Genomic DNA, 11,265 nt, shown 5'->3' with positions numbered 1-11,265 from the left:
AGAAAATATACAGCCAATATTATTCATATGTTTCATCTTAGAGAAAGGAACATGTCCAAGTCTATAGTGCCAAGTAACATCAGCATTATTGACTTTATTAGGTACATCAATGGTATTTACATAAGATGTATCACTAGTTGCAAAAGAAGAACAAGAAACAGAACTAAAGGTATTAAGAGAAGGAGAAAATGAAGTAGAACACTGTTCTCCAGCAGAAATAGCTTGTTGAAAGAGTTTGTAAAGGCCATTGTCCAGCCTACCAAGCACCACTGGCTTCTTCAGTGAAGGGCCCTGTAGAGTGCAAGCAGCCTTGGTAAACTGTACAATATCAGCATCATGACATAACAGCTTATGAACATTAATGAGATTATATTGGAAACTAGGAATATAAAGAACATTGTGAATAATAAGATCAGGGAATAAGACTACAGAGCCAATATTAGTAACTTTGACTTTATAGCCATTGGGGAGAGAGACTAAGTAAAGAACAGGTAAAGTTTGTATATTGAAAAGCAATCTTTTATTGGAGGTCATATGATCAGATGCTCCTGAATCTATTATCCAAACTATTCCATCTACTCTACTCATCATACAAGCTCCATAAGACACTCCCTTTTGGGTGGGCAACATACCAGCAAAGTTGGCAGACCCTATGAGGTTGGAACTAGGAGGGGAAGCAGTGATTTGGGCTTGCTACTGAAGTAACATCATTAGTTGGGAATACTAGTCCTTGGTAAGGCCAGGTACTGCAAAGGAAGACTGACATTGAGACTGAGACACATCAGCACCACACTCCATAGTAGGAATATCAGGCATTGTGTTGGAGTCAAGCTCAACATGAGCAGCTGATCTTTTGGGCCCCAAATTCTTTGTAGGTCTGAAATTGGGAGGAAAACCATGCAGTTTATAGCACCTGTCAATGTTGTGACCAGGTTTTTTGCAATATTTGCACATCCCATAAGACCTAGTAGACTCAAAAGAAACCTTGAAGGAGAAATTAGGCTTTGACATAGCAACATTGTGAGTTGGTGTAGGATTCAACACACCAGCAGTGAAGGAGGCAGAATTAGAGGGAAACTGAGTTCCAACAGATACCTGCCTCTGTTTTTCATCAGACAAAAGAATACTGTATACTGTACCAACAAAAGGAAGAGGCTTCATCATTAAGATATTACTCCTGGTTTGAACATAAGTTTCATTTAGACCCATGAGGAATTGATAAGTTCTTTGTTCCTCATCCTCAGCTGATTTGGCCCCACAAGTACAAACTCCTGCCGCTGAGATGGAGTAAATTTCATCCCACAATTGTTTTATCTTATTGAAGTAGGATGCTATATCAAATGACCCTTGAGAGATATGGGCCAGTTCCTTCTTTAACTCAAAAACCCTGGCCCCATCAGCTTTACCATATCTCTCTTCTAGTTCATTCCATATATCTTTAGCAAATTCAAAATATTCTACACTTCGAGCAATGTCTTTAGACAACGAGTTTACCAGCCAGGATATTACAAGATCATTGCACCTTTGCCATTGTCTAGCTAAGGGTGACCCATCAGGAGGTCTCCTAGTAGCACCAGTTATAAAATCAGTTTTATTTCTAATAGACAAAGCAACTAACACAGTACGTCTCCAGCTACCATAACATGTTCCATCAAAGGGAGTGGAGACCAGAGAAGTTCCAAGCACATCAGAAGGGTGAACATATAGGTGACAGGGATGAGTATAATCGTCTTCATGAAACACAGTACGCGAACCAGAAGGAGATATAGTGGTTTGAGTGGAATCAGAATTACCATTTGTCATATTGGCAACAAAGTAAAAAAACAGCTAAAATAATGAGAATACCAACAATTATATCACCGGAATAAAAGAGAATAGAATAGGTATACCAGCCTCTTTCGCAACCGAAAAGAGAACGGCCTTCAGAAATAAGGAAAAACGAGGGAGAAAACCTAGCTCAAATCCCTAGCTCGAACAAGCGGTCAAAATCTGAAGAATGTCGACCAAACCTTCAGATTCAACACCAAAAAATTCCATCACGCGAAGAAAACCCATCGGATACAGAAGAATCAACCGAAAATTATTGCAGAATCGACGAACACTACTAGACTTCGAAAAAACTCAACGAAAATCGGCAAGGGTAGAATCGGTCGGAAGTGTGACACCAGATGAACACGGATCTGTGCTCTGATACCATGTTAATGTTCATCACTCTTATAGATTCGATGAAGAAGAAGCTAAAGTTAAAGAGAAAATGGAGAGAAGGTTTGAGAACTTTTCTTATTGACTGATAACAAGAAAATGAGTGTGTAAAATCTGAAATCTAACTATTACAAAACCGGTCCCCTATATATATATATATATGTAAAGAAAATAAAAGCTGACTAACTAAGTAATTGGGCCTAATCTGATATACAACACATAAATAAGATTTGGGCCTGAGCCACACTAAGTCAGCCTATCTCAACAATATCCGTGACTGATCGAATATCATGGCGAAAATCTTGAAACAGATCAAATCAAGGGCGGTTAATTAGCTAATCATAATTCCTTCTGTAGTTAGAGTTATACCATAATTAGATTTCATCTACTATATAAAGAGGAATTCCAATCGTTTGTAAGGCACTTGGATTTGGATACACACATATCAAAGCAATATAACACTTTCTCTTCACCTTATATTCTTGTTCATCAACTTGCTTATTTCTTAACTTTTTTGGTTTCGACTAGTTCGAGGGCGGAATTACGTTCCAACACCGGTTTGTTTTATCTTATTGTTAATTTCTATTACTAATTTTTATATTTATCAATTGATATTAAGTGAAATCACGTGTCCTTAAAATCACTTTATAAGTTTAATTGTTATCCAATTTTAAGGGTAAACAAATATCATATACGTAAACCATAGTCCGTTCTCTTAGCGAATTTGGACACTCATTATTCATTAATTTATTACACCAGTTCTTATCCATTGGATTTTAGGAAAGAAAACTTGAACAGAGAAAAAAAAAGCAAAAGAAAGGAAAAGCAAAAAAAGGGGAAAAGCTGAATTTGAATTTTTGTTGTCTGGTAACTTCATGCATTGCCTTAATAGTAGCCAGCAAAATGATATCATAAGCACTGCAATTATTTAGTCCCCCCCACACTCACTTATTAAATCATGCAAAAATATTAAAAGGTGACCATTTAACGAATCCCAAGAAAACAAAATCTATTCCTTTTTCTTTCTTTGAATTTTCCTTACTTGCTGCCCGTTGACTGATTACTTCTAAAATCATCGCACTATCACTTTATTTGCTTTTCTTCCTTCCTTCCTTCCTTTACTCCTCTCTCAATTCCCCAATGTTTTAAAAAGTTTGTTTCGAATTTCTGAATGAAGCATAAACTTTACTACTCCCTTCAATCCACAATTGGGCACTCATTAAAAAATATTAAATTCTAGACGAAAATAGTTAGTGTGACTAAATTACCCTTCATTAAATGTTGCATCATAGTTATAATAGCATTTATTTCTCTTCTCAAATATGACGAGTAAATAACTTTTTAGGGACGTACATAAGAGTAATTTTGGAAAAATAAATTGAATATTTTCTTGATTATATAAAAAGACACTTATGTCGAACCAAAATAAAAAAAACAAATTGGTCACTTATCGTAAACCGGAGGGAATAATAAATAAAGAGAGGAGAGGAAAAAAAGAGATTAAACTCCCAATTAGAGGTGTCAATGGATATTCGAAAACCGACTAAACTGACCGAACCGTACCACACCGAACCGATTTTTTAGGTTTCTTTTTAAGAAACCGTAGATTTTTATATAAATATATAACCACACCGATAATTAGGGTAGGTTTTTTATTTTATAAAAATAAACCGAAAAAATACTGAACCGTACCGAATAAATTTTACATGTAGAAATTATATTTATTTAGTAAGTTTAAAAATAATAATGCATTAAATTTTTCTTGAGCCTTGGACTTATAAAAACTATTACAAGCCAACAAGTAATTAAACTCAAAATACTAATTTCTAAAACCTATTACGCTACTTCTACTTAAACTAAGTTATTTCAAGTATCTTTATTAGCAAGACACAAAGTATTCTAGCGATTATGAGTAGCAAACTACAATGTATTGAATATGTTTCCTTTCTTATAATTTAGATTTATCTTTTTGAATATTTAATCTTCGATTGACTTTATTCTTGAGTCCCAGCTTGGTATATCTTTCAACTCATGTGATTAATATTTTCTTTGCCTTTGTTTGATTTCTTTTACACTGTTGTAGAATAGTTGATGGATCTATACTCTAGCCATCTTTTTTTTTTAATTCATCACCATTTAAACATTAAAAATGTCTAGAGAGTTTTGCTAAGTTCTATAAAAGAACGTATGTTATTGCAATTCTACTTCTACTAGTGAATTTTATATAATATTAAAAAAATACCGAAAATTAACCGAACCGTACCGATACCGAAGAGAAACCGACATGATTGGGACGGTTTCGAAAAGTCTAATTTTGGTTATACATAATAGAATAACCAAAATATTGGTATGATACAAATTTTATAAAATAACCGGCCGAACCGAACCATTGACACCCCTACTCCTAATGTAACATGGAGGCTAATTTTGCGGACTAATTAACAATCTGCTATGGTACTGACCTCTATGATTTTAAGATGAATTCCCAAGCCTATATTATTTAGAGGACAATTAAAACACTGGAGACAAATTTCGGGGAATTTTTTCAAATGTCTAGAATAAGGAATAATAAAGTTCATACAAAATAATTCCTATATTTCGACAAGAGTATCTGAGTATTCAACTATTCATCCCTTATAAAGTAATAATTTTTCTTCATATCACAAGTTTTGAAAATATCATACAGCTGATCCCGATTCATGTTGGTTAAGATATTTTCAGTTCTTGTGGAATAATCACAAATAATTTTTTTTATTATTATGGATTTACTATTAAAATTTAATACGTTATCTCAATATTCAATGTGTATTCCTAAATAATCTCATTTTTTAAATATTCAACAATTTAATTTTATCAAATTTCAATGTCTACCGGATTAGTCAATATTTATCTCTTTTGATGCAACAATAAAATCTTATTTATAATAACTTATCTGTTCGTTGATCAATTGGTCACATTTTATTCATGAAATGGCTTGGTTTGATATTAATATGAATACGACGAAATCGTTCTATTAGATGGAATAAGTGTAAACCCAATCTAATAAGTATCTTGTCTTAGATTTCAAAAGTATTTTAAAAAGTGTGAGCGTAAGACGAGACGTTTTACATATGCCTCAGCGAGGCGTAAGTTCCGAGGCACGGGGCGTAAGCCCCATGGGTATTTAATTTTTAATATTTTATAAAATAATATAATTATGGTAAATATTTATAAAAAGGTAAAATTGCATAAAAATTGAAGAAAACTCTTTCTCTCTCTCTCTATATATACATACACACACACTTTATATGTGCTCCATCCCCATTAAAAAACTAGTAAAAAAAATATATATTATACGCTACCTACAAGCACATGTAACATGAGTCGAAAATAATAATTTTTTTACATGGAGGAACAAAAATAATGATTAACCTTCAATTTGAACTTTGAACTTGTTGCTATGCAGGAGAATTGAGTTCTCTTTGAATTTTTAAATGAAAAAATTGAATATTCGTTGTTTTTGGGAGATATTAGCAGACAAGATAAAGAAATAGGACAACAACAACAACCCAGTCAAACCTCACTAGTGGGGTCTAGGGAGGATAGTGTGTACGCAGACCTTACCCCTACCCCGAAGGAGTAGAGAGACTGTTTCCGAAAAGACCCTCGGCTCAGATAAAAGGAGACAATATTAGTATCACCACAGAAATCATAGGAAAAATAGGAACAACATGAAATTCAGAAGAAAGATGCAAAGCAAAAGCGATAGATAGTAAATATGTGCTGCACTGAAAAGCGAAATAGTACGACACAACATTGCCACTAGCTATCTTAGACAAAAACCCTACCAGACTAGTCTCATAAAGGTACAAAGTAAGGCAAGACTCAACTACTTCCTAACCTACAACCCTAATACTCGACCTCCACATCTTCCTATCAAGTGTCATGTCCTTTGAAATCTGAAACCTCGCCATATCCTACCTGATCACCGCTCCCAAATACTTCTTAGGTCATCCTCTATCTCTTCTCGTGCCCTCCACAACTAGCCGCTCACACCTCCTTACCAGAGCATCTGGGCTTCTCCTCTGAACATGCCCGAAACATCTGAGCCTCGCTTCCCGCATCTTGTCATCAATGGGAGCCACATGCACCTTCTCCCGAATAACATCATTCCTAATCTTATACACCCTAGTGTGCCCGCACATCCACCTCAACATCCTCATTTCTGCTACTTTTATCTTCTGGATATGTGAGTTCTTAATAGGCCAACACTCAGCCTCATACATCATCGCCGATCTAACCACCGCTTTATAGAACTGACCTTTGAGTTTCAGTGACACTCTCTTGTCACACATGAATCCATATGCTAAACTCCATTTCATCCATCCTACCCTAATAGGTGTATGACATCCTCGTCGACCTCCCTTTCTCCCTGGATAACCGACCCAAGGTACTTGAAGCTGCCTCTACTTGGGATGACCTATGATTCAAGCCTCACATCCACGCCCACTTCCCTCGGCTCAGCGCTGAACTTTCACTCCAGGGATTTCGTCTTCGTCCTGCTCAGCTTGAAGCCCTTAGACTTAAAAGCTTGTCTCCAAACCTCCAACCTTTCGTTAATACCGGCTCGCGACTCATCAATCAGAACCATGTCATCGGCGAATAAGATGCACCATGTCACCTCCCCTTGAATATACTGTGTTAACGCATCCATCACTAGGGCGAATAAGAACAGACTGAGCGAAAAATCTTGGTGTAACCCCATTACAACCGGAAAATGCATAGAGTCGCATCCTACTATCCTAACCCGAGTCTTAGCCACATCATATATGTCCTTAATCGCTATAATATAGGGAACCGACACACTTTTTGTCTCCAAGCATCTCTAAGGATGCTTGGACTTCAATCAATAAAAAAAAGTCTTGACTTTTAAATTTAATACATTTCAGTTCCTTTTTAAAAGTTTTGAGTAATTACAAGCTGACTTTTGAAAATTTGGGTATTACAAGAAGAACTTATTCAACACATTTTGTTTTAATTTGGAAAAACTCTTTGAAGCTTACGCTCACTATAAAAACGTATCTCAAACTTCCGGGCGTACCCCCTAAATTGTTGGGCGCACGCCTCTTGAGACTTTCGCCCCACACCATCGCGTAAGGCATTTTTGGTACACCTCGCCCCGGGCTCGCCTTGGGGGTTGCCTTTTAAAATACTGGATTTGAGAAATTCTATGTATTGTTGTTGTTGTGACAAGTTTTGAAAAACGTAAGCCCAAAATCTTGTTTTGAAACTTTAGATTCCCCATTTAAGAATTCCAGCAAATATTTTTTTTTCGTTTTTCACCTTGCTTTATTTTGGTGGGCCATATATTTTGTCTCTACTTAAATATAGTAGCTAGGATGACACATTGGGGGTAATACTACACTTCTCCATCACAAAAAAATTATCAAAGGTAAGTAAAATGGGTGACCTTCACTCCATTGCTTACAGCAACACTAGCTGCTCTTCCCTAGGAGGTTGGGATTTCCATGACCTTCAAGTTTTCAACACTCCATGTAAAAACTCTACTTAATTACTTTTCACTCTTTAATTTCTTCTTCTTCTCATTTTCTTATATTAACCTACAAATGTTACTGTTTTTGTTGGTATATATAGTTATGGAAAACACTCCACCATTTCTGTCCAATCTTGATTCTGACTTCTCCAGTGGCTATCTTCAAGATGCTTTATTCAAATTCAGTTCTAAAAGAAGACGTTTGTTATTGTTTGATGATAATGAGAATTATCAAACTAAAGATTCAAACAATTCCATAAAGGTATATTGGAGAATTACATTGTCTGAATCTTTAATTTTTACTTGGAAACATTGCAGTTCAATGTTTTCTTATTTATGTGCAGAATTTGTGGAGTTCCAACATGGACCAACAATTTTCTGAGGATTATGATTCCTTTAGCCAGATAACTAAGTGTGATAGCTTTTCGGGTAATTTCAATTCTTCCCTTTTTCTTCTCACTATAGAAATGGAATTGAATTCAATTGTTTTAAAAGGCTGAAGCAATTTTCCATATAATTCAATAAAATGCAGTTATTACTATTGGGTAATGATTAGTAACAGCCGTTATAATTTACATATTAAATTGAAATTAAAAGACGAGATTTCTGTTATGATAAGGGAAGCAATAAAATTGATAATGATTTATTGTGTGCATGGTGTTATTAATGACAGGGGATCCTCCTATGAGCAAAATGAGTGAGGAATATTCCAATATTACAACAGATGTGAAAAGAACAGAGGAGGAAGCCATCTCAGCTTCTCATGAAACTAACTATTATTCTTCAGCATCATCTCATCATCAAAAAGTCAACACTCAACACTCCAATTCTGATAAAGAAGCCCTACCACAATATACCATGCACCCAAGTTTTCCTACTGGTAACTCTCTCTCTCTCTACTTCTAATCCTCCTCTTGGGGGCTTTACGTAATTTAGGCGGTGTCGTGTTGGTTGAATTAAATTAATTACTTTCGTCTCAAATTATATATATATACAAAAAAAAGTTTAAAATGTATGTCTAATAAGAGCAAGCTCAATCATTCTGGACTCACCGACTCTACGCCTTAAATTCGCCTTTTGTTTGTGTGGCTGTTTTTCTTTCTCTTTATTTTGTGGACTGCAACTTTTATTTTTATGACGGCAGGGTCATGCATATCGATTACTTTTGCTATCGGTTTTCAAGAAATGTTGAACAACATGACATACCGTTGGCCAATTTCAAAATTTGAACTTTATTAATTTGTTTATTATCAAATTTTCACTAACCAATTTTAAATCCCCCTCTACCTCAACAAAGGATAACAGATTTGCACTAGCTGTTCTGTTTTTTTTTCAAACTATGTATTCTGTTGCCGTTGTTTCTGTGTAAGATAGCCCAAAAATTGAGGAAAAAATAGTACAAGTATGGCGTTCCTCAAAGTTATATCTATGCAGTCTCGTGATCTGTACTGGTTTCACATTTTTTATAGCCTTACGTTACCAAAAGCCATTGACCATAGTCCAACATTAACTAATTTATAATTTTGGTATTTGAATTATATTCGTAACTGTAGCGCCATTAATTACGGAGTATAATTTTTTTTCAAATTATAAAGTTGTTAGGTTACCATAGTCTAATAAGTTATTTTCTTAATTATTTGAAGGAGGAAGTGATCAAAAGAGATCAAAGAAAAGGATGACAGCAAAAGTGGTGTATCCATTTGGCGTAGTGAAGCCAGGAGGACAGGAAGGGGACGTGACGTTAAACGACATCAACGAGAGAATTCTGATGAGGCCGACCCGACCAGTAAGGCATCCGGTCGGAGATTTCGCCTGTCGGCCAACAGTATCTCCGACCGGACCGGGGTTGTCCGGCAAGACTGTGGTGGCACTCACTAAAATTCATACCCAAGGGAGAGGGACAATCACAATTATAAGGACTCGAGGTTGAGCAAATAGAGGACCTAGGATTGACTTGTCAAATTTTTAAGAAATTTTTTCTAGAGGAGGGGTGTGAGTAGGTAATTCAGAATTTAGGAGGAGAATGTGTAGTTAATTTTCTTTCAAGGGGGTAAAAAGCAAGTTTATGTGAAATGTATAGATACGGAGGTAATTAAGTGGATGTATAGATCAGGGATGTTCATAAAAATCCGAAAAATCGAACCAAACCAAACCGAAAACCAAACCAAACCGACCAAAAAAATCGATACTTTTTGGTTTGGTTTTGGTTTTAATCAAAACAAAACCGAACCAAACCGAATATAGGAGTAGCTATTTTAAATGTTAATCGTTTGCACTTTTAGTACAGTTCTTTACCTTTACATTCTAGTTTGATTGGTAGTTTTCTTTTGTTAAGTGTAAGAATCTATTTCATGTTAAAAATACTAGTTTGATTGGTAGTTTTTTTTGTTAAGTGTAAGAATCTATTTCATGTTAAAATATTATATTTTTAATTGAGTCCTTAAATTATTCATCACTATTTAATTCAATTACCATCGATATATCTTGGTAAATAATAAATTTCTCAAAGGGCAATTGATTTGATAGTGTTACGTTAAAAATGTGATCACCGAAATATGTGTTTGGTAGTGTATGTCTTATATTTAAGAAAAAAAATCGACAAATAACCGAAAAAATCAAAAAACCAACATAAATTGAATCGAGAAAAAAACGACTTAATTGGTTTGGTTTGGTTCTAATATTTGAAAAATCGACTTACTTGGTTTGGTTTTTTAGGGAAAACCCGATACAAACTGAACCATGAACACTTATAGTGTTTAACCAAAAAATGGAATTTCGGTCAAAACTTTAATTTAGAAGAACTCGGGTTACTGATAATCAAAAGAATTTATGAAAGAAAGTAATTTGGCTAGCAACAATATAATCAGAAGAAAAACAAGTAAATCAATATATTCAGATAGTATTTCGTGTCCATACAATTGATCAGGTATCTCCCTTTTATAGCTATTTGGGAGATATGTGTTTTGCCCTTGTCATAATAAGGCTATTATGAGTAATTAAAAACATTGAATGCTACGTTACACAATCATTGTATTTAATACAGATTTTCTAACGTATTCAGTATTTAATGCTCACTAAATACTGTATCTGTACTATCATATATTATCAGATTCATTCCCCTTGATTCCTGGACCTAAATGACTTAAATAGATACGGGCGCCGAGTCCTTTGAATATCTGTCTGTGCCTCTTCCTTTGCCTTTGCTCGTATCTGTTGCAACTCGTGTCTCTTTGCCAGCTGTAACTCTTTGACTAGTCTACGTGTCTTGACACGTCATCTTTATTCCACTTTAATATGTAAACTCAATTTTTCCCAATACAGATAGTCCCCCCATTTGCCATTTATTCATCAATTGAATATTTGGGAAGTGAATTTCATTTAAATGAGAATTTTTGTCGGCATTAATACTATGACAAAATTGACACTTTAATTGTCACTTCTATTTAATGCTCTTCACACGTGTCACCTTTTTATTAGTTCTGCAATTTTGTAGCCCTTTTAAAGGCTTTTTCATGGCTCCACAATTCACG

At 34.9% G+C, this 11,265-nt stretch overlaps 2 protein-coding genes across 2 annotated transcripts; one reads left to right on the top strand and one right to left on the bottom strand.

Annotated features, from left to right (window-relative positions):
- Window positions 1-723: 723 nt before the first annotated feature.
- On the bottom strand, window positions 724-1,803 carry LOC142172580 (uncharacterized). The gene has a single exon (XM_075236230.1). It carries the CDS (start codon window positions 1,801-1,803, stop codon window positions 724-726), a length of 1,080 nt encoding a protein of 359 aa, XP_075092331.1.
- Window positions 1,804-7,603: 5,800 nt separating this feature from the next.
- Window positions 7,604-10,180, top strand: LOC107797747 (uncharacterized). The gene is made up of 5 exons (XM_016620672.2): window positions 7,604-7,736; window positions 7,837-7,997; window positions 8,080-8,164; window positions 8,409-8,615; window positions 9,379-10,180. The coding sequence occupies exons 1-5, from the start codon at window positions 7,643-7,645 to the stop codon at window positions 9,663-9,665; spliced, it is 834 nt and encodes a 277-aa protein (XP_016476158.1). The 5' UTR covers window positions 7,604-7,642; the 3' UTR covers window positions 9,666-10,180.
- Window positions 10,181-11,265: the final 1,085 nt, after the last annotated feature.

The sequence above is a fragment of the Nicotiana tabacum genome, chromosome 18, assembly GCF_000715075.1.
Source record: "Nicotiana tabacum cultivar K326 chromosome 18, ASM71507v2, whole genome shotgun sequence".
NCBI lineage: Eukaryota > Viridiplantae > Streptophyta > Magnoliopsida > Solanales > Solanaceae > Nicotiana > Nicotiana tabacum.
Note: the sequence above shows the minus strand (reverse complement) of the source record. Positions and strands in the feature narration are given on the sequence as shown.

Excerpts from the sequence above, each read along its gene's own strand:
- LOC142172580 (XM_075236230.1), bottom strand. The coding sequence starts at position 1,803 with ATGACAAATGGTAATTCTGATTCCACTCAAACCACTATATCTCCTTCT.
- LOC107797747 (XM_016620672.2), top strand. The coding sequence starts at position 7,643 with ATGGGTGACCTTCACTCCATTGCTTACAGCAACACTAGCTGCTCTTCC. Across the intron at positions 7,737-7,836 it reads TCAAGTTTTCAACACTCCAT|TTATGGAAAACACTCCACCA; the intron begins GTAAAAACTCTA and ends TGGTATATATAG. Across the intron at positions 8,165-8,408 it reads TAAGTGTGATAGCTTTTCGG|GGGATCCTCCTATGAGCAAA; the intron begins GTAATTTCAATT and ends TATTAATGACAG.